The 23,259-nt window shown below is 36.1% G+C and overlaps 2 protein-coding genes across 4 annotated transcripts; both read right to left on the bottom strand.

Annotated features, from left to right (window-relative positions):
- Positions 1 to 1,100: 1,100 nt before the first annotated feature.
- Positions 1,101 to 10,947, bottom strand: LOC117240805 (carcinine transporter-like). Of its 3 annotated transcripts, none has more exons than XM_033506840.1 (10): positions 10,892 to 10,947; positions 6,014 to 6,274; positions 5,517 to 5,712; positions 4,929 to 5,187; positions 3,821 to 4,013; positions 3,609 to 3,714; positions 2,773 to 2,876; positions 2,493 to 2,707; positions 1,922 to 2,097; positions 1,101 to 1,463 (listed from the first exon to the last, which is right to left on the bottom strand). In XM_033506840.1, the coding sequence occupies exons 1-10, from the start codon at positions 10,945 to 10,947 to the stop codon at positions 1,245 to 1,247; spliced, it is 1,785 nt and encodes a 594-aa protein (XP_033362731.1). In that variant the 3' UTR covers positions 1,101 to 1,244. The 3 variants fall into 3 exon arrangements, with proteins under 3 accessions (XP_033362731.1, XP_033362733.1, XP_033362732.1); XM_033506842.1 differs by lacking the exon at positions 10,892 to 10,947 and adding an exon at positions 9,028 to 9,293; XM_033506841.1 differs by lacking the exon at positions 10,892 to 10,947 and adding an exon at positions 6,475 to 6,970.
- Positions 10,948 to 21,274: 10,327 nt separating this feature from the next.
- On the bottom strand, positions 21,275 to 22,666 carry LOC117240809. The gene is made up of 2 exons (XM_033506845.1): positions 21,644 to 22,666; positions 21,275 to 21,538 (listed from the first exon to the last, which is right to left on the bottom strand). The coding sequence occupies exons 1-2, from the start codon at positions 22,664 to 22,666 to the stop codon at positions 21,275 to 21,277; spliced, it is 1,287 nt and encodes a 428-aa protein (XP_033362736.1).
- Positions 22,667 to 23,259: the final 593 nt, after the last annotated feature.

The following is a 23,259-nucleotide window of genomic DNA, read 5'->3' on the forward strand; positions in this document are numbered from 1 at the left end:
CAGAATATTACTTCAAATATCCGTATAATGAAGCATTTCATTTTCTATAATTAATTATAATTAAGTTCGGCTGTTAAGGGTTAATACATTGTAACATAAGTGATCGTTATCGTAGAACTTCTAATTATAGGATGGAGTTAGATTAGACGTATAATGATGAACGAGGATCATCGAGCATTAATGTATTTAATTATAGAGATATTTAGCAGTTTATTTTTGTTCGGGGGATTCGTCGATGTGTGTGCAAATAAAAAGTAGAATTGTTTCTTATATTAAGGTTTATGGAAGTTTTATTCGGTGAATCAATCTTATGGACGTGAGTGTATACGCGAATATATACGTGAGTGATGATTATGAATACTATGAATAGGTTTCTTCAGATTGATTGCGTTGTTATTGGCACAACGACGAACACTGATCGTCATACGATGGCACGATTTGCTTACAATATTCTTTCCTTTCTTTTTTTCTTCTTCCTAAACCATAGAAACAGTCAATTAGAGTTATTTTTTTTTAAATGTACGTACAACTCGTTTTAGATAGATAAAAGTCCAGCAGTTGGTGCTGAAGAAATTATAACAATAATTTAAAAAGTCTTCAAGCTTGGATTTTATTAATATTGTACGTTATTTAAAATCGTACAAAAAAATATAACGAATAGATAAATAATCGTTAAAAATACGTGGATAATCGTTCAAAAGATATAAAACTGTTTCTTTTCACAAAGAAAAATTATCTAAACGTACTATTTTTTTAAATAAGATTTTGTCCAATATATTCCAGTAAAAAATGTTAAAAACATTAAAGGAATCAAAAATTTAAATCTCCCTAATTTATTATTTACGTAATTAATAAATTACGTAATTATTAATTTACGTAACATTTTCGATATTATTCTACGTAATATCTTTGAATATCAAATTAGCACCAACCGCTGAACGATTCGAACGTGCGTAACGCAAGTGAAAATTAGCATTAAAATTATAAAAGCTCTTAAAAGATAATAATAAAAATTATAGAGGAACACGATTTCTAAGCTCGCTCTTTTTAGAATTAAGGCTTACAAATTCTTAAACGTAAACGATAAAAATAAAAATTAATGTAGGAGAATAGAAAAATAATATGTTCCGATTTTTTCTCGTACAAAAATCGTCAGACTGATCCGCTTGTAATATTGTTACTTCTAAAAAAACACGAATCCTCCTTCGTGTTTTTTAATTGAATTATTATTAAAAATCAGATAATTATCGTTCACAGGAGTGATAGTGTTGATGTCCATTGAAGTGTGTCTTATGGTAGCAAGGCAACGACCAGAAATGTTGGTCCCTTCCGAATTCTTCGCCTTGCTTGATAGTCTGAGGAAGATTCTGGCCGACAGTTTCCGGCAAGAACAAAACCAGTGCAGCGCCAAAAAAGGACACCGTGCTGATAATGAGCATTGGAAATCCCTCCCAAATTGCAGCCTATTGAACAAATATTAATTTATATGAGCAAAGGTTAAATACCATGAAAATCTGGTCAAAGTATTTCTCATTTAAAAAGTTTCATTAGAAAGTTTCAACCAATATAGTTTCATATCTTAAGTTATTCCATCATTTTTTATTTTAAATTTCAATTTTTTGATTAAAGATCAGTTAAAGAAAAGCGTTGGTTGCAACTTCCAAAACGGGCTTTCTAGAAAGTGAGAAATATTTTGATCAGATTTTTATAATATTTAACTTCTTCAGGAAACAACTTGTTTTAAGGTAAGAAAAAAACTATTTTACATTATCATGAGAAAATTTACATGAGAGCTTTTTCATAATTTCTAATAGCGCTTATTGTATCTTTTGGAATAAATTAAAGAGAAGTTGAACGTGGATGTGCTTAGCGGTGTTTCAAAAATGTTGTAACAACAATAGTAGTATAAATATTTATTTACCGAGTCAGTGATATATGGCGCCAAAGAGTGTGCAACTATTCCGAAAATATGAATGAAAGATACGCCCTGCGATCTGACTGGCGTGGGCAGAAGTTCTGCTGCATACTGAAAACCAACATTGGCTGCCATGTTCAGACAGAATCGCGACAATATTGACATTACTAATTTCGCGAGCACTGGGGAATAAATTAAAAAATACAAAATTAATCCTGGATACACAATACTTGATTGTAAGTTTAATTAAAAATATAGTTCGATCGAAGCTTAATCAAAATCAAATTAAAATTTCACACAAACTTTAAACTTCTATAAATCTCCAAATTCTAGAAAACCAACATATAGAAAATTATTGCTTCTAAAATGTGCACACCTCTTTCAATTTCGCCACTAAATTAATTCCTAATAATTCCTAAATTCTAGTTCCATCAAAATAATTATTTTCCAAGATTAGTACCTTCGAAGTTGCCAAAATTCTTTTACATTCATCATCAACTTAATTTCAGATTTTTCTCAATAATACGTCATTATAATCGTTTTAATTTTACTTTAATAAACAGATCGATATATTTACTGGAATGCAGCATAAGTTCAGCGATACTGAGTACACAGGTCATTGCCATCGTGAGAAATCCGCAGAGTCTACGACCCCACCGGTCGAGCAACAGGGCGAGTAATAACCCAGCTGGAAGTTCTGTGGCACAGGCGATCGAGAACGACACGAACACCGAGCTCTGGATAAGTTTTAATGAATACACGTGATCGTCGAACGAGATCAGGGTAAAACACCTACAAGATTGTATCGGTTATTTATGAAGGTTTTATCGCAACATGAACTCGTATCTTATACTTGCCAGAATGCAACTAGAAGAATAGTGTTTCTCGCCAACCGTGGCGTTTTGAACAGATCGAGCAGCGTCGCTGATTCTTGAATTTTGTCCGGTGCCTCCATGTTACTCTGCAAGAATTTATTTCGAGAATAATTAACGAAAGATATAATACGAGTCGTGCCTTTAGCCCTTACACAGTTCAAAATTCATAACACACTGAAAAGAAATTTTATTTTCATTGTATTCGTCATTAATAGATAGCACGAACAGTGGCACTTTGCATTCTGTTTTATGGCATTAGTCGGCATGGCTTTTGATATCGAGATTTATTAATATAATGGGTGGTTGGTTGATTAAATACTTTTCTGATCCGAAATACAGTCGGGAACAAAACTAAGTGGATTAGTGGAGAAAATGTAAAAATTCATTTCAATCATTTGCTGAACTATCTGCATATTATTAGAAGGAAATATAATAAATGAAACTCAAGTATATGAGGCTGATACTAATTTGATTATACTTTCTTCACATCTATTTCCATTAACTATAGCAGCTTATTTTTATCCCCGATTGTACTTGTAAATTGTAAATATTTTATAATTTCTATATAAATTCCCAGATTTACTTCAAATTTTGTACGAGATCGATATAATACCACAATGGAATCGCGACAGTCAAGTTTCATTTCATATTTCATTTTTCATCGCGTTTCATTTTTAAAACCTGTCTATGCATGTTAAAATACATTCGCGAGTCTGTGTGTTTTCGACGCGAATCAAATATATCTGTCAGCACAGATTCAAGTACTGTACCGTATGATTTCGCGTAAGCTTTCTAGAATTCTATTTGATCGAACTTACAACTAATATATCGTAAATACGCGAGTCTGGATTTCTACGATTGATCCTAGCTATTCTCCGTAGTTTCTCAACAACCTTGTCCATCATTCCGTTGGAAACGTACCAGCTTGAACAGAGCAAATACGAGTGATATGGATCGATAAGTAAATTTGCATAAATCTCAAAGCGCAAGTTGAGAATTCGAATAATCGAACGATTAGGAGTTTACTTACCGGGCGTTCTCGGGAAGAATCCACGGTGTGATAGCGACAGATAACAGCGGTATGGCAGTAACGTAAGTAAAATATCTCCAGTTCGCGATATAATAGGCTATCCATGGTAAAATTGTACTGGCCACTGCGAAGTATACGCCAAAGGCGATATTCACGACCAACGTTCGTTTCGAAACAGCCATATATTCGAGAACTGTGGGATAATTGATCGTCGATGACTCTCGGAATAACTGATTATTATATCAAGATACTTAACGACGATTATTCTTTATGTTGCAGTAATAGAACATGGAAGATTTATCGAGTGAAATCAACTTAATTGTAGGATAATTGTAAGATTATAAATATAATTCCGATTTTAAATTAATCCGTTTACTCTGAAAACGTGAATTTTCCGAGTTTGAGCTGGTCCGTATAACAAAAAGCGCTACATAATACACGTGTTTTGCTTCTAACGTATTTAAACGAATTACGTGTTGAAAATTTTGTGATAATTTTCATTTCGAACGAATATACAGAGTGGTTGGTAACTGATGGTACAAGCGGAAAGGGGGTGATTCTACGCGAAAAAAGAAGTCGAAAATATAGAATAAACGTTTTTCGTTCGAGGCTTTGTTTTCGAGAAAATCGACTTTGAATTTTCGCTCGATACGCGTGCACTTTATCGCGTCTCGTTATAACGGATCTCACTGTAGATCGTTGTCTCGATGGAAGAATTAAAAAAAAATTTGTATTCTATATTTTCGACTTCTTTCCGCTTGTACCACCAATTACCAACCACCTTGTATAACTCGATTTAAGAATATCAAGATATAACTATCCTCGACGACATGAAAATCGATGAAACGATCTTTAACAATAACAAAATCAATATATTCATCTCTGGTGGTGGCAAAAGCTCTTGAATCAAGAACTCGAACCGTATAGTTCAATCGAGTACAGCAACGTCAAAATTATCTTCGAGGAACAATTCATCAAAAATTTCTCACGCAACATCATCTTTCACGTAATAGAAACATTGACTTCATACTAACGTTATCTCTCGCGTGACTGAAACATTGGCTTATCGGTCGAACCTCTCGCACTTTCTACTTCGTAGAAGGCTTACCGATAATCAGAGGAATGTTGATACAGTTATCGAACGCTAGTCCAGTGAGAAACCTACAGACGGCGAATGACCAAAAACTATTTGCGCTGGCAGTGAAAATGGAGGCAAAAAGGGCGATACCATTGCAGAACATTAAAGCTGGGATACGACCCTTGTGATCGGCGATCCAACCGACTAGGAAACCACCGATGATGGATCCGCAGAAGAAGATGGCCTGCGCCGTTGATACGAGGTATTCTCGGTCGCATACCCAATCTAGCTAATCACCAAGGTTAAGAGTTAGTCAGCGAAAAACCAGATTCATATTTTTCAGAATATAATTTTAATCCTGCTGCGGTCTTCGAATTTTTATATCTCGATTCTGCTCGCAGTTCGATGAATGAAAGAGTTCTTTATGCTCTGAAAAAAACGTTCGCGTAAAATCGGAACGAGGAATTATCCGTACTAACAATTATCGTCTTATACTTTCTTTAAACTTAAGAAATTTACTATAACAAGGTTAGATTAGATCGGAAATGACCCAAAGAACGCAGCAGAAGTGTAAGAATTTCGAAGCATGCGATTCAGACAACGATGTGAATACTTCACCTCAGTTCCTATACTAGGATATGGAATCTGCGTAAAATTATACTCCCATTGAGTACATTTTATCGTTTTGTTTGTTTGGAAGCCCGATGAGCTCAGGCTCTTATCGCTCTTCAACAGCTCTGTGAAGTTTACGTCCTTCCGTTGACATTGTTCGTAATAAGGATAAACGTTCGTCACTGGAATCGTTATCTTAATCCTAAACATCCCATACGATAGATGATTGATCATTTTAATTATTAAAATAAGAACCAAAGTCCAGACAGAGTAATCCAAAAATATCTTGTATCTTATCGTGAAATTTTTCTACAATATTTTCTAATAATTTTCGAAATGTTCGAAAATTCGAGAAATTCCAGAAATCGCGATATCTCGCATATTTTTCACAATATTTTAAAGTCACTTTCTACGAACAATCAAAAATATCGTTCAAAGTTTAAAGGAGCTTTCGTTGCTACGTATATCTCCTTTTCTTTCTTTCCTTCATTATACATACTTACCTCTCTTCTTCGGTGAAATTCGAGTTTACTAATTCGTCTATCCTGCACCAGTGTTCCGTGGGAATAATCGTAATGAAAAATTGCGAGAAATACAGAAACGCGTACGTCGCGCCATAAGGTAGTAACGACAATAACAACAGCCATTGATATCTCCCGTAGTCACCGACATACGGCAGAACATCATCGAAACTTTCCAATCTTGGTCTCAATCGAGTCGCTTCAGTGGGCAATATAGAGTTACTCTTCTCGTCCTTCATTTCGCTGAAACAGAATCCATCCTTGATTTCCAGGCGTAGCAGTATGAAAGTCGTATAACAAAGTTTTCAGTCTTCTAGTCTTTGAAATAAATGTCATTCGGCAGTTCCTTTGATGTTTCACATTCTGTAATTCCAATTACAATGCTCCTTTCCTCTCCCACAAGCAGGAAATTATTTTCTGACAGAACGCAGGAACAATCTTACCCGTCATTCACGTTTTCCCCTTCCATAGTTCGAGCAGCAAAGTTTCAATTATGATTTTAGATTTTGAAAGGCAACGGAGATGAAAGAGGAGACCCGATATGCTGATCGAAAGACGTTCGGAAATGAACTGAAAGAACGAGCGAAGTCCGGTAACTGTTCGCTTTGTTTTCGATTCGGTTAAACGTTAAATTAAGTGTAAGTGTTTGCTCGAGTGCCGGCCAATTACTGTGCCGGGAGTCAAGTGAATCGTGACACGCGACTCGTTCAAATTGAATTGCATACGAACCACGCTCGCGAGATCATCTTTAAAAAGGGCTGATTCGGTATACGCGGCGATGTCAACGTGATATCTACATGTCTGAGGAAAGTTTCGACGAAAGAAATAGCCTCGAGTGCTGGTTAATTGTGTTCGAGTTATCGTTTGGATATCGATATTATAGATTTGCAAATGAGATAGAAGAACCGAAGGAAAGTTTGTCGACTCTGTCATATTTAATTAAATGCAGGAGAAAAATTGAATGGAATAATTTTCTGATTAATATTGTTTGTTTATTACTCGTAATCCTCTTACCCGGCGACTTAAGGGTGACTTCCGGTTACAGTGCTTAACTAAACTAAGTTTTCGATCAATATATCGAACTCTATTGGAAAATAACCGAGAAAATTTTAAGCCATCGAAGGCTAAGAATAAATGAAATAATTGAAGGTTTTTCAAACCTGTTTTAACACTAATATCAGGGATATAAGAAGATGGTACTTCTGATGTATCAACGCAATTATTTGATTATTTACCATTCGTTAAAACAGACGGTCTTAGGGACTGAGGTGGTTAATTAGATATTGAAAAATTAAGAGAACGATTTCCAAGTTAAAAGTAAAGTAATATATCGATCTTTCGCAAAATTTTTATATCAAATTGTTCATTTTCGTATCAGATAGAGCAAAAGGTTAAACTGATATGTTTACTTGAAAATGGATTCAGGGAAATTAACCATTTGCCAATTAAATTTAAGCGAATACGTGAAACAATATTATCATATGGAATAAACACGGAAACGAAATAGCTGACAGAAGAACCATCGATTTCGAGACATCGATTAGAATGACTAATGTCATTGTCAGGAGCGAGAAAGTGGTCGAGTGCTCGAAATAACTGACCTGTTTGGAAAATACGACAACGAGAAACGTTCGTGTCTACGAGCCATCGTGTCTACATAATAAATACTTGCGTGTGTACGTCTACACAAATGGCGGCATTTTTAAAATCAGAAATAGAGTATATTACCCTTGATCGTCCAAACGAAACAATTGCTTATAATTACAAGACATTTGATACAGTACTTTGAGAAATCAATATGTTACAATTTGTTGGAAACATTTAGCTTGCACATAAATCACATATGAGCCAAACTCATGCGACTGATAACGTTACATTGCACTGAAACTGAGGACTCGATCGATTCTCAAAATTCCAAATACAATCTTTTAAATTAATTTTCACTCGTTATCAAGAATCCAATCAAAATTTCTTTTTCCTAATTTATTAGTAACATTCTTAGGTAGAACTAATAATTATCGCTTCTCTTTCATAAACGATTATCAAAGCGAAAAATTAAATTCAGTCTATAGAAGAAAATGAATACAGAAGTTGAAACCCTTACCTGTCACCAAATGATTCTTCTATGTCTAATTAACGATAGTCTCACGACGTCAAAGTGAAACTCCAAACTGATCGTTTCTCGTTGCTCTTTGTTCAAAATATCGATCACGATTAATCAGGCACTACCAACCACATCCACTAATATCACTGTCAGATCGATTAACAGCAAGTTATGAAATTAGTAATTAAGGGCACCCTCGATCAAACCATTTTTCTCTCTCAACGTCACACTAAATCATGTCAAATGTATCTTTCCGTTCCAAATGTCGTCGACTAACTCCCAACGAACAAAATGTCTCAATACACTAAGTTCGATACCTTCGTGTTCTTTGTGGAGATAACCGAAGAATTTTTCCGTTATTGTAGCATTTTCGTTGCTGCTTCTTAATTTAAAAGTAAAGAAATAAAATTAGTTTGAAAAGCAATTAAAGTAATTTACGTGGGTTTCTTTGAAGACGGCGGAAAATCGATGATAAAACGAAATAGAAATAGAAATAAAATAAAATAAAATCTGCGATTAAACGAATAATTAATACATGTTATTTTGAAAAGGAAATTGGCGATAAAATAGGCGAAAAAAAGTTTCTATTAAAAAGGTTATACGAATAATCAACGCAGTTTGCTTCGAAGCAAAATTAGAATTGGCAATCGAGCGAATGATTGACGATTTATTTGGAAAAGTTAGCGGAATCAATGACTAAACAAGCGAGATTTCGTTAAACACACGATTTCCTTCGTAAAGAAAGAAAAAGTAGATTTGTTGATTACACGAATAATCGCTGCAGTTTATCTCAAAGAAGAAATAGCGCGGATGGTCAAACAGGCGAGAAACAAGGTTTCTCCGGGAAAAGAAAATAAAATAGCTGATCGAGTAAATAGTAAATACAATTTACCTTGAGAAAGAAGCAGACTCGAGCGATCAACACTGTTTCCCTCGAAGAAACGCTAAAATTAATGGTCAAACAATCAAAGTAAGTAATTTTTCTCGAGGATAAAGTAGGATCAGTAGTTAAATCAACAAGATTGGTACAGCTTCCCTTCAAGAGACACTATGATCAATATTTATACAGGCAGTCACGGAATCTCCCTTTCGACTGATCCAATCATTGAGTGAAACGATTGTATTCGATGAAATTTTCCTCGAAGATGAAGCAGAGTCGCAGATTCTTACGTAAACGACCGATCAAGTTTCCACGGCAATAAACCTAAATTCCCTGGCTAATTGAAAATATAAAGGAGACACGACCACATTTCCATTTAAAGAAATGCAATTGTTAGTTAAACAACGATAGGATTTTCTTATTCGAAAAGAGAAGAGAAAAATGTCCGATGTTCACGAAGTCTTGTACAAATATGAAGGGGAAACCGGCTCGCGTATCGCTGATATAGAAGCTTGCTTAGCGAAGACGAACACGATACTCGGTGACACGTGTTTGCCAATAAAAAAGGAGAGAATCGAAGAGAAACGGAACCAAAGGAAGAAACGTTGATTGACAGTGGAACCGGCGAAACTAGAAATAGTTTGGAAAACACGATTTTCCAATCGCGAACATCGAGGACCACGTGCTCGCGTTGCCATTGATCGAACTCCATTTAGGTTTGCGGCAAATCGTCGCAACAGCGACGTTGGTAGAACAGAGACACAGAGTTCTTCTGTCTCACAAAAAGCAAGGTGCATGCATATGTATTTCCTTGTTTCTCCAAAGCATAGTGGCGCCACGCCGGAAACCGGTTGTCCGAAGCCAGCCATACTTTTCAATGGTATTGAAATGAATTGTATTGTCGTCTTGTCGCGTACTAAAATTGGGATATATGGACGGTGTTAAAAATTGACGTTGAAACACAACTGATTTTTGCAATTTAAATAACGGATGTATTGAAACGAATTCAGTGGATTTTTCAGGTAAATTTGTCGTTTGTTTTACCGGGTTTGATCTTGGATCGACTTTAGTATATTTTTCATATTTAATTGAAATGGGGAATTGCGTTATGTTATTTGTTGATACTCTGTAGGTTAGAAATGTTAGCATCGTTATTTTAGAATTAATATTTACAAAAGGCATAAATGTAATTGAATTCTAAAGAGGATTAATTAAGAATGCTCAAGCTTTTTGTGAGATTGGGTTTTTCTTGCAAGCTACCTCTATAAATTAGACCTCTCCTGAAGGGACACGTAGTTTCGTCAACCGGTTTCTTCTAACAAGATTCGTAGAATTAGCTTTTTGCGAAGGGACTGATTTATGAATATTGTTTCTTCTGAAAAGACTGCTTTGTTACCATAAAAAGTCAAGGACAGGTTTTCGTAGTTTATATTCACCGAAATATTCACACACACAATAATTTCGAACAGTACGATTAACAAATTACTAGATATGTCTGTACAAATTTCACCTTACGCTCGAAGATACAAGCAAAGCGAAAATTAAATTTCCAAAATCAAATATCAAGAACAGTAAATAACTATATGCAGAATATTCTTCTAGCGAAAGACAGACAGTCTCTCTCTACTCACTATGTACATACGAAGAGAAAGATACACACTACATTCCAAACACATGTCCAAATACAGGAATGACCTCGTAACTTACATAACACCACAACTGAAGAAATTACACCATATAACATTGAATATGAGGGATGTAATATGGCACATCAATTATCGAACAAAAAGTTTCATAAAATTCAAATTAAAAGAAATGTGGAATCGCGAAACACACAACGGGTGTGCATAAGTTATGTACGTAACTTCCAACTTACACACATGCAATAGGTTTAACCGTTACTGGCGTTGATAATAACAGAAGCACAGTCATGGATCCGTTACCATAGCGTTGTTTCAACGAGTTTCATTCCCACTTGATTTAGTGTCGCTCCTAACCGCTGGTTCACGCAACAGAGAAGGATAAAATGAACCACGACAGATATACAATTACATACTTACGTACTATATGGTTCAAAGTCTATAAATAATATTGTAGACGGTATAATTAGAGGCCTTCTGTACTATTTCCGCACGCAGTAACGTCCTAAACGTATACACGGAAAACTTTAAATCGTAGCACAATTGAAGCCAGAAGAAATTTTAAAGTGAGCTAAAAAATGAAAAAACAAGCCGAAGATTCAAGAATAACAGAATTACACTGGAAACTCTATTTGGTGGGGGGAGGGAGGGGGGTGCGTTTGAAAATCGATCGCGTATTACGCGGTAGGTAGTAGCTGACTGATATGATTGGAGTAATAAATGTCATTACGGATTATTTGATATCACTGTAACTTTTTGAATAAAATTCAATGTCAAGATTTATTCATTATCGATACTTATCTTGTTTACAGTAGATTGCAGAATCGAGTTATTCTGTTCGTAATTTTTTATGAAAATGTTCTTCGCTTTGATGAAGAATTTTTATTTTTAAAATGATATAAATGTGATATCTCGACGATATAAACGATGCTTTTCTTTATCTGTATATAAACCAAGCAACTTCTAGTTTTATAGATTTTTACACAAAGTTCGTCAAAACCATACGTAAGAAATATTTTCTTTAGATCTTGTACCGATTTACTGAATTACATATAGTAAATCATGCTAATATTTAATAACTAAATATAACTAAATATAAGTAATTATATTAAATAACAAACGGGATCACAATATTGTTTATGGGTACAGAGACCTTAGAAAAATTATGATCGTAGTCACGTAATTACATTGGTTCCTCAAGAATCCTGTCTACCTTGATAGATCATTAAGCAACGTGACTGGAATCGCATTGCGTCGTCGAAGGAAAATTTTTTATCTTTACTTTGTTGTATGAAAATCCTTTCACTGACTGTGTAGAGGTCGGACTGAGGGAAATCTGTGTTCGCTTCTGGTTTCCATAACAGTAGAACGATGGATCTTGAATAATAGATACATTTCTGTTATGTATTATAAACACGTAACTAAAGAGAATTCCATAATATTACCCAAAAACAGTTCATTCAATTTTAATTTCTGACTAGAAGAGACGAGAAATTTGCTAATGGAAAATTTTCATTTTTAAAATGCTTTACATTTATTAATACTCTTTTTTCGAAAACGATACTTATCGTACCATCTAATACTCGAAGATCAAAGCCTATCACAGTTTTCTGTTCCATCTTTTTTAAATGCTTAAAATATTAAACCTAAATTTAATATTTTTTATCATTTTATTAACACGAAATCTGTTATTAATTATTTCCTGTAATATTGTACAAATATTTCAGTCTTCATTTTGCCATACTAATACATAATGATCGTGATCTATCTTGATCATCTATCTTTTCCAAACTGATAATGTATTCCTTCATGGAATTTACCAGTTTCACCTCCTTATTGTTCATTTATCACCTAGTATCGGTAACAGATTATGTTATACGTGTTTCGTCGGCAAAACAAACAGAACTAAAGGATCTAAGAATCGCTCAGTAAGTAACAATGCGATTATGGCTGATTTCAGACAATCTGCGGCATTAAATTTTCTCACGTTATCTCGTAACGATCGTGATTTTCCTTCTGATCCTTCAGATTAAACGTCCTTGAACATCGTTAACTAAATCATGAATTTATAACGAACCCCATTTTTCATTATTTTCTAACAAGATTCCAAAAGATATGAAAAGTAGACAAAACGGAGAGTTTATCTGAACATAATATTTATCGAATAAATCGAAATTTTATTACACGTATTTAAATATTTAAATAATCTATCATTCGAGTGTGTAATTTGTAATTATAAAATTTTATAATTCGTAAACTCGTAGAAGGCAATTAAAACCTCATGAATACACAAGTGTGTGTCACTTCATGTATGTACTTGTTGTATCGGGTATTTATGACATTCAAATAATAATATCTACATTTAGCTTTCGAAAATTAACTTGCTAATACGAAGCGTATTTACCTTCATATTTTATAATAAACTTAATTATTTCGTTAGCAATGAAACATGTGCAGAAATGTAAAAAATCGTAGACAAATATAATGTTCCTAGTTTTACTTAACTTCTTAATTTTATTTACAATGATTATTGTAACGAAGTGTCTTGAAGTGGCAATAACTCAAATTTAATCCAATTTTTACGAACACATAATCAAACTCGAATTTTATTCTTTAAGATATAGTTCATTCGAGTAACTCTGAAACGTAATTAATTAAAGCTTAGAAACGAAAGATTAAAAACATTTAATCCCCAATGGTGTATCTATTCCACTCTATATCAATATTAAAAAAACATACAAATCGGCGTCAAAAGATGTCAATATTTACAATCATAAAAATCGCCACGTTAAATCATCTTTTCATCTACTAATCCCACTCCTAACAGCACACTCACCAAACAAACTATCAATGATCGCAAACGAGTCACAATGCCTTTCACATTTTACGTAAGCAAAAAAAGAATACAACGATCGTGATAGAAACTTTACCAGTGTCCCATTTACATATGTGCGTGTCTGTGTCAAGACTGCAATCAGTAAGATTAATCTCGTCTGTCGTCGACAACATGCTTCTCCGCAACCTTACTAGTTGGCACCGAATAATGGTACAATCGTCTCGTAACATGTATGATTGATAACTCTTCACGCTAGAGGGGCATATTCATTACTCGTCGCTTCAGATTGCATCACGTTAATATTAATTAGCGACAGAAACTACGATAAAGGTTGCGAACTCTCGTATGTTGAACCTTAACATTGGGGCAGTGAACGATATTTATGGAGTAGAGATGATATAGCACTGCACGTACGTAGCTGTGCGCATAGCATCGGATTCCATTGACTGTTAAGGGAATTAAAATGAGAAGAGAGAAGAATTTTCCATAACGATGCTACTAAACGGTATCGAGAAGAATCATTTCGTCGATGGTCTACAATAAAAGATTATAATACGTACTTGAGGCGGATAAGTCTCCTACGTGAAAATTACATTGAAGAAGAAGAAGAGAAAGAGAGCGATATAGAAACATGCGTTCCTTCAAGAAAAAAGAAGAAAAAAACCGACTAGATGAAGTAAGTAGTTCGCAAAAATATAACGTATCGTACCTTCGTGACTTTCCATACGAAAGTCGTATTCAGCTCTCCGTGGCTCACCGAATTAAAAAAAAAATCGTGTTTGTAAGTGTGCTTTAGATACCGAAAAAAACAAGTTTTAAAAATCATGTGACAAGCGCATTTTTAAATCTGAGACGTTATCCTCTTTTGTTCTCCCGCCCCTGCCTTTTCTACGCCCGTCGAGATCGAATTTTCGCGATATTTTGCAATTCGTAGCTGCCTCTTTGGCACGAACAATTAATGTCACGTTTTTAGAGGATTAGACGCTGAAACTATTAAGAGCTGCTCGTCAGAATATTCCTTTTAATCTTTCACACGGTGTAAACTTCCGTGGTAATCGACTTTGAAGTTTATTATCTCGTAATCTTTTCATCGAATTTTAATCCTTTTAGGCTTAAATCTGCCGAGTTTCTGAGCACTGCGTACACATGCAAGCAAAATTTCTCCGAGAAGCGGAAAACTTCGAAATTTTTGTATTTATCTATAACGGCATTGTTTTGCATTTGTATTTGTATTTATCTAAATTTCAAGAATGTCTGAAAGTTGCGAAAATTAAGACATTGATATTTTCTTGGTTGCTTGTGGTAGCTGGTATGGCAAAGTAAGTGTACGAAATTTCTGGGATCTATGGGAAAATTCTCGTTTAGCAGTTACGCGTAGGAAAACTTTCAGAAGCAATCGTAATTAACAAATTGACAGTGGAAAAAGTAATTGGCCGATCGCGAATGGTTTTTCCACGCTTATTATAGCTTTAAATCGCGTTACATCTACAATTAGTCTTGAATTGTACCTCCGTAAAAACAAAAACATGTTTCTCCACTGTAACAGCACGAACGACTCCCACGCATACGTCGAATACTCGCTGCGATTCGAATTCCAGGTATTTGTAGCTCGATGATATTTCTCGAAACACTCTGAAATTGGAATATTCTTCGCGCATTTCTAAGATTCTCCAAGAAGAGATTTCAAGCACTTCTAGGGAGAAATTTCTTGGAAGATTATCTCTGTACTCTTTATGAACATAACGTGAACTTGGCATTATAATATACAGCATGTTGAATGCTGGAATTATCGATTTTATATACAGATTGTTACGACCGTTCGCGGAGAGACGTTGTTGGAATAAACTGTGATTTATAACTTGTTATATCGGTGTCTTATTCAATTCAATAACGCACACAAATACAAAGGAAGGGTATTGCAGATTTATGGAGATTATGGAGAAAGATATTAAAGTTGTCAATAAATGCTTTGTTACAGTTGGTACGACCGTTCGCGGAGAGATGCGGTCGCGAGGACGCGTCAGCGAGAGGCGTAAATTCTCGCGACGACTATGTTAATCGACGCCGCGAAATAGTCGTTCCCCTGTTTCGGTTAAGATAACAGAGGTGGTTTAATGAATGTAACACTGTATTAACAGGTTAACATAGAATGATATATTTTACAATAATATGATGAATATGTTACAGAAATTTGACTCGACTTTACGATATCTCTAGATAAATTCGTTTGCTCGTCAGATTTGTCGAAGTGTCACGTTTGACTCGTCAGAAGGAACTGATCCCCTTCGATTATTCCTTTGTCTCATTTGGAAGATAACCCCCACTATGCTCGGGTCACGCCACCGCTCGCGCCTATGATCACGTATGCCTCTTCTTGCGTGAAAAACGTAACGGTCAAAAATCGACGTTTCTAGAGCTCGCTGCTTGGCAACAACTATGCTCTCGTCGATACATTGTATATGATCCGACGGGCAGATAGGGCGGTCTGCATGCGCTCGGTCTGCGAGCGACGGTTAGAAAATACAGCCTGTGGTAAGCCTCGTGGCGTAACACAGATTTTACGTTAATTTTATTCGAAAGATTTAGGTCAAATTTTTCCTTCGAAGAAAATTTTTCTGTCTTCAAAAGCGATTTTCCATCATTAATCGAAATATCATTTTTGCAATGGCTTGCTAGTGGGATTACGTGTTAAAACGTTCAGCTTTAAAGAGGATTATCTCCATCTCGGCGAGACTAGGCTCTCTAAAAATTGATGAATCCTGTACAGACAATATCTATAGTAAGCAACGCGTCGTCAAAACTTCAAAATATTATTACCCCGCTTTTACGTCGCAGATGTCGACAAAAATATTAATGAGATTTCCTAAGATAATCTCATACTTATTTGTATCGTTAATTCAATCGACTAAGGAACAAGTGGTGAAGAACTATTAGCAGAATCCAGGGAAGGTTTTACTGGCAAGTTTTATTACAAAACATCTAAGAACGATTTACATCATAATAAAAATAATCGCGCTATCTCGTCGCGTGACATGCGCACGAGGTCTCTGTGATTGCTAATCGATCTACAAATACTTACACGTACATATGTACAAAACTCGTGGCCATACACCACGTTGTCCATATTATTTCATCTCGTTAATATATTTTGTATATTTATGATGTTATTATTTTACTAGTATAACGATTATTGCACTATATTCTATAAGATGGAGCTTTTGTACGAACAATTTCAGGAACTTTTATAACAAAGGAAAGTACTAATTTTTAACATTAACTACCCACGACAATTTACGACAATTATTTTAACCTACGTTCTTACTCTAATTTTTATTCGCTCGCCTAATGATTGAATTTTTAATCAATCATTGTTGATGAAAAATTGCGATGATAATTGCATTGCGGATCTTTATGCAAATGCATATTTTCGTGGATACAATAATACAATTGAAAGATTTGATACAATCGAAAGGACTTGGGCAAAAGTATGTTTCTATCCATTAAATATCATCATCAAATATCAGTGCTGTACTTTTGGATATTTTACAAAATTTTGCGTCATACGCATTCTATAAATTTTCGTATCTTCGAATCACCCATAATTGCATAAAAATCCGCTGTTTTGTGATAATGAATATTAATGACGGTGGAATTTAAGATTCCTGGATTCAGTAACTTGTCTTACTCTAATACATGTATTGCACGTTTTTGGAAGACTAAAGATTCTTTGCTCGAGATCAACGCGACAAATATTGTACTTCGTGGTGAACGTTTCGCTACAGCCTTTCGACCTCTGTGATCGAGTTTTCGCTTTTCCTCGATTTTATACTCGATCTCCGTAGCATGCTACTCCTTAAAGGTTCACCGCGAAGCGACGCTATTGTCACGTAAAATAACAAAATAAAAAAAGGAATTTGAGGTAAAAAATAAAAAAAGAAAACTTTATTTTTTTTCTAACATCAATACACTTTACAATTTACTTCCGAACTCTAGGCGTGACTTTCTAAGACTGACTCTTATGATTTTACTTTCGATCGGATCCGATTACTTTCTTTTGTCATCCCTCAACATCCCCACCGTCCATGCATTTGCTAGGCGTCCGCGATCGTTGCCACGTGCTCTTTCTTCTAGAACCTTCGATGGAAGGACCGTTGGGATGTTAATGGTTCATTAGGCACTTCAGCGATATACATTGTCACCGAGTGCCGCAACATCTTTATCTCAATCGTCAGTCCGTCGGATTTGAAGTATGCCGGTCGTGACATACCCCCCTGGTTAGATTGATCTTGGTCCTCTAAGATAGTAGTAGAATGGAATTATTTAAATGTAGATCAAAGGATACGTTTACGCTTTTTTTTTCAGGGATCGCTATGAATTGATTTTCTGCATGTGATGGTACAAAAGTTATTTCGTTAATCTTAAATATAGCAATTTTACAATATTTGTTAGTGTTCGAGAAGCTAATAATTTCAGAGGCGTAATCATGTTGTAGTTTTCGATCGTGAATTGGTTGGGTTTGTATACAAAGCGTAATTCCTATCCCGTGAATTTAAGGCAACTAATTAAGGGTATTGTTACTAGTGCTAGGGTCAGCATTATCCTGAAAAAAGTACGCTTTCAATCGGTTATCATGTGTCTTTCTCTTAGCATTGTCGATAGAAATAATGTAATAAGGAGTTTTCACATCGTTAATCCTGTAGGGTCCTAACCATTCAATGTCCAACTTATCTCTTTTATGGTCGTTGTGAATTAAAACAAAGTCTCCTTTCCTAAACACAGTCTGAGTTTTAACAATCTTTCTTTCTTGGTCTCGCTTGTATCGTTGCTTCTTCTGAATAAGTGTTTTGTGAGCTGTTTCCCAATATTTAATCAACTGTTTTTGCCAAAGTGAGTACATATCATCATAGGTAAGTGGGGTAAATTTGGATATTGCGGAAGGTAAGTTAGCTTTTCGCCCAAAGGTCAATTCAAAGGGAGAGAATCCTGTTCCTTCATGTTTCGCGGTGTTGTACCCTAAACAAATGAAATTAAGTACTTCATCCCATTCTTTGTCATTGTCGTGTAATGCAGTACGAATTAAATCTTTAACTGAGGCATGCGTTCTATCGAGGGATCCGTTACTTTGTGGGTGAAATGAAGTTGTTTTGATGTGTTTGATTTTAAAAGCTTCTTCAAATTTCGTCATTAAATCACTAACAAAATTTTGTCCCTGATCTGTTAGGATCGTTTTTTGTGCCGAAAATATGTAAATATAGTGTTCAATGAGCGCGTTAATTATGGATTCAGTTCGTTGCGTTTTAAGGGGAACTAGTATCAGATATTTCGTAAGTTCATCGTGTATTGAAAGTATGTATTGGTTTCCGCGTTTGGTTTTCGTCATCGGTCCTATGATGTCCATAGCGATTTTGTCGTTAGAGTTAAGTGGCGTGTCTGAGAGTTGTGGGGATTCTTTGGGTCTGATACGTGTTAGTTTCTCCTTTCGACACGTGTCGCATGTTTTCACAAAGTTTTCTACTCTTTCTAAAAGTCCGGAAATTTTGAATTTATCCTTGATCCGTTGATACGTTTTCTGTATCCCTAAATGTCCTACGGTGTCGTTATGGTTTTCCTTTATTGCTTGTATTTTTTCGTTTTCGTCTAGTTTTAAGATGGGATTAGGTGCATAAGTAATTTTCTTGTACGTGTCGTTAAAATATATTAGCATGAGTTTAATCTGTGTTTTCTCTAATTCAGTGAAGTCGTTACTTCCTATGCCGATTTTTGTTGTATCTTTAAGAATTTTGTAAAGTCTTCTGATCCAAAGTGTCTCGTCGTATTCTCCTAAGTCGTTTCGAGTTAATTGGTAAAATGTTTGGTCATTTGGTTTAATTTCTAAGAGCTTCGGATTCTCGTTGTTGTCTTTCCATGCGTTGAATGAATTAGTGTGATCAATTACTAGGTCGAGGTTAACTACTTCGTCGCGAGTTACTGCGTGAACTCTAGATAAAGCGTCTGCAGCTGTGTTATCTTTCCCCTTTGTATATTCGATTTCATAGTCATATTCTTCGAGTCTAAGTCTCCAACGAATCAGTCTGCTAGAAGGGTCTTTGCAATTGCGTAGCCACTTAAGAGCTTGGTGGCCGGTTCGAATAATGAAGCGTCGTCCTAACAAATATTGTCTTAATCTTTTCACGGCCCATACGATGGCTAAGAGTTCCTTTTCTGTCGTGGTATAGTTTCGTTCGGGTGGATACTTGAAATGTAACAACAAGGATGACCGTCTTGCGACAGTATTTCTCCTAGTTCTTCGTTACTTGCGTCGGTAGTTAAGGTAAAGGTTTTGTTAAAGTCTGGATAAGCTAATATTGGGAAATTACAGAGTTTGTCTTTTAAAGTATCAAAGCTAATCTGGTGTTTGTCAGTCCAATGGAATGGTGTGTCCCTTTTTGTTAAGTCTGTAAGGCTTTTCGCGATTTTGGAAAAGTTTCGAATAAATTTGCGGTAATAACCTGCTAAACCTAAGAATGATTTCACGTCCGTGGCATTGCGGGGTAATCGAAAGTTTTTTACAGCGTCTAATTTCTTGGGGTTTGGTTTGACTCCTTCGGATGAAACTACATGGCCTAAGTATTCTAATTCCGGTTTTACGAATTCACATTTGTCCGGTTGCAATTTAAGTCCTAATTCTCTGAGTCTCTGAAATATTATCGCGAGGTTTTCGTTATGTTCTTGAATCGTTTTTCCGAATATCACTCTGTCATCCAAATAAACAAAGCAGTATTTTCCTACAAGTCCAGCTAAGGCTCTGTCCATTAATCTTTGAAAGGTAGCGGGTGCGTTTTTAAGTCCGAATGGCATTCGATTGAAATGAAAATGCCCGTGCGGTGTCGAAAAAGCGGTATATTTTTTAGATTTCTCGTTCATTGGAATTTGATGGAATCCTGAGGATAAATCAAGCGCCGAAAAGAATTTTGCGTTTCCTAGTTGTGTTAAAATGTCGTCTATATCAGGTAAAGGGTAAGCGTCTTGTTCTGTGAGTTCATTTAGTTTGCTGAAATCGATAACTATCCTCCATTTCTGTTTTCCTGAGGCGTCTAATTTTTTCGGAACTACCCATACCGGAGAGTTATAAGGGGATTCGGATTCTTCTATAATATTTTTCTTCAACATGTCTCCTATTTGTCGCGAAATCTCGTCACGGTGACATTCCGGTGGTCTATACGATCGTGTGTTAATAATTTTGTCTTTGGTTAACGAAATTGTGTGCTGAGGTAAATTAGTACAGGGTAAAAGATCGGTTTCTAAATTAAAGATGTCAATATAATGAAGGATAATCTTTTCGATGGATTCACGGATTGGTTTTTCAATGTGATCTGTTCTCACTAGGCTTTTTAGTTTCGATACGTTGGAAAAGTCATGAGAATTTTGAATATTGCTAGAAATTTCAACGTTTTGCTCACCAGTGTTGATAAAACATACTTTAGTTGGTTTGCCTTCCAAATAGATTGTTGAACTCTGTTTTCTCCAGGAGTCAAATGTATTGGTTTTTGAAATAAAATGGTTTTGTCGTTTAATCGGATTTTGTCATTGGATATTGAATAGTTATACTTCTCTAAACATGGTAGCCCAATGATTCCGTCTTCGATAATAGGGAAATTGTTCGGTACTATGTGAAAAATATGATTTTGTCCAAAAATTCGTTTCGTTACGTATTCCTTAGTTTCGTATTTGTCTCGTCCCATAGAAAATTTTTGTTTAGGCCCTATTTGTATCGCGTTGACAGTTTTGTTACGTTTCACCCGGTTTATCCCTGCTCCTGTGTCGACCAGAAATACTCGCTCTTCGGTTCGGGTTGACAAAGGTATTGCGAGTAATCTTCCCGTGGCGATGTTGACTCGTATGTCTCGTACGGTTCGTCCATCGCCTGGTTCGATGTTGTTTCTTGTATTTCGTCCCATTCCTGGACTGCCTGAATCCTTGCGGGTGGTCGATCGCGCTGGCTCGGTGGTAGAAAATTTTGACACTTGTTGGCAATGTGTCCCAGCTTTCCGCACTTGAAGCACTTCATCTGCGCGCGTTTAGCAGGTGATCTATTTTCTACTTGGTTAAATGTAGCAGGTTTCTGAGCTACTGGCGTGTTAGGCGATCTTGATGGTACATTAGATCGTCTTACCTGCATATGCTGGTTGTCGGGGCGATTACTAACCGAAGGTAAGCGATTACATGACCAATTAGGTTGTCGCTCTTCTCGCAAGTAGCGTTCTACATCGGCTGCCTTTTTTTCAGCTTCCGGAAGATTCAAGGGTTCACTGCTTAATAGTATTCGCCCTATGTCGCGTCTGAGGCCCTTTAGGTACACACGAACAGTCTTCTTCGTGATTTCTTCAGTCATAATTTTACGTGTTAGTGGTTGTGGGTACTCATTGGTTACTGCGTACAGCAAACGGTTGAGTATTCTTCTAAACCGAATATTAAAACTTTGCACTGATTCTTCGCGACCCTGTCTCAACTCTCGTAATTGTTCTTGGTACTCATCCGAAGTCACTTGTGCTGCTAAGTTATTTCTCAGTGCGTCGTACAGATCACCGTAACACTCAATAGGAATGTTGCGAACACTTTGGGCTGCTTTCCCCACGATTTTTTCCACTTTTATTGCTTTTAGCAATAGATCTTGCTCCATACAGCGATCCTTAATACTTCTCACTTCTTTGATGAAGTCTTCAACTCCTACATCATCATCTCCGTTGAGCGTTGGGATGTAGCGTATTGCATCCTTAGCTCGTAGAGTGGGAGGAGCGGGCGGAAAATAGCCTCTTTCTTCCACCTCGGGTTGTTCGATGTCGAGGTGGACAGGTGGGGTGTTTGGAGCTGCTAACCCTGACAGTTTGCGTGCTTTTGCCACATTCACGGTGCGATTGATTGCTGTCGACGCACTTTCATTGTCTTCGGTGATAATGGAAGCAAATTCATCGGTCGCAGGGGATCCGAACCCAGTCCGTAGCGCTGCGACGGTTTTCCCGAGATTCTCGATTTCTGCTGCCCTGTGTCTGTTCTCTTCGTCATTTTGCATAGACAAACGTAACATTTCCTCTCGTAAAAGGGTAATGTTCTCGTTCTGTTTTTGAATACTGTCCCATATTGCTCGCAACATTGGGTCAGTTGAGGTTGAAGTTTGAGATTCGTTTGCCTTAGACATTATTGCGCTGATTTATAATTTTCAGACGAAGACGAGTCTTGGCTACTGAAGCTAAATTTTCTTTCACGGTAACGTACAAAGGAATTCAGTTTACCTTTTATTGTTACTTCACTTGATTCGTGATAGTTACTTTGTTGTTGCGGATGACCGTAGTCCCAAATAATTCGATCTTCCGTAGATGATGAATGTCTTTTGGTTTCCGAACAAACACTTTTCACTATCCTGGCAGGATCGCCAAAATGTAAAATAACAAAATAAAAAAAGGAATTTGAAGTAAAAAATAAAAAAAGAAAACTTTATTTTTTTCTAACATCAATACACTTTACAATTTACTTCCGAACTCTAGGCGTGACTTTCTATGACTGACTCTTATGATTTTACTTTCGATCGGATCCGATTACTTTCTTTTGTCATCCCTCAACATCCCCCCCGTCCATGCATTTGCTAGGCGTCCGCGATCGTTGCCACGTGCTCTTTCTTCTAGAACCTTCGGTGGAAGGACCGTTGGGATGTTGATGGTTCATTAGGCACTTCAGCGATATACATTGTCGCCGAGTGCCGCCACATCTTTATCTTTATCGTCAGTCCGTCGG

Source organism: Bombus vosnesenskii, unplaced genomic scaffold (assembly GCF_011952255.1).
Source record: "Bombus vosnesenskii isolate JDL3184/JDL3185 unplaced genomic scaffold, Bvos_JDL3184-5_v1.1 scf7180000014957, whole genome shotgun sequence".
Taxonomy (NCBI): Eukaryota; Metazoa; Arthropoda; class Insecta; order Hymenoptera; family Apidae; genus Bombus; species Bombus vosnesenskii.

Bases quoted from the DNA above. Each gene is read 5' to 3' on its own strand.
- LOC117240805 (XM_033506840.1), bottom strand. From the start codon at position 10,947: ATGACTGTGCTTCTGTTATTATCAACGCCAGTAACGGTTAAACCTATT. The intron at 2,708-2,772 runs GCAAGTATAAGA...ACAATCTTGTAG, and splicing joins ATTCTTCTAGTTGCATTCTG to GTGTTTTACCCTGATCTCGT. The intron at 1,464-1,921 runs GTAAATAAATAT...TTTGTTCAATAG, and splicing joins CGCCATATATCACTGACTCG to GCTGCAATTTGGGAGGGATT.
- LOC117240809 (XM_033506845.1), bottom strand. From the start codon at position 22,666: ATGTCTAAGGCAAACGAATCTCAAACTTCAACCTCAACTGACCCAATG. The intron at 21,539-21,643 runs GTAAGACGATCT...AAACGCGCGCAG, and splicing joins CCGACAACCAGCATATGCAG to ATGAAGTGCTTCAAGTGCGG.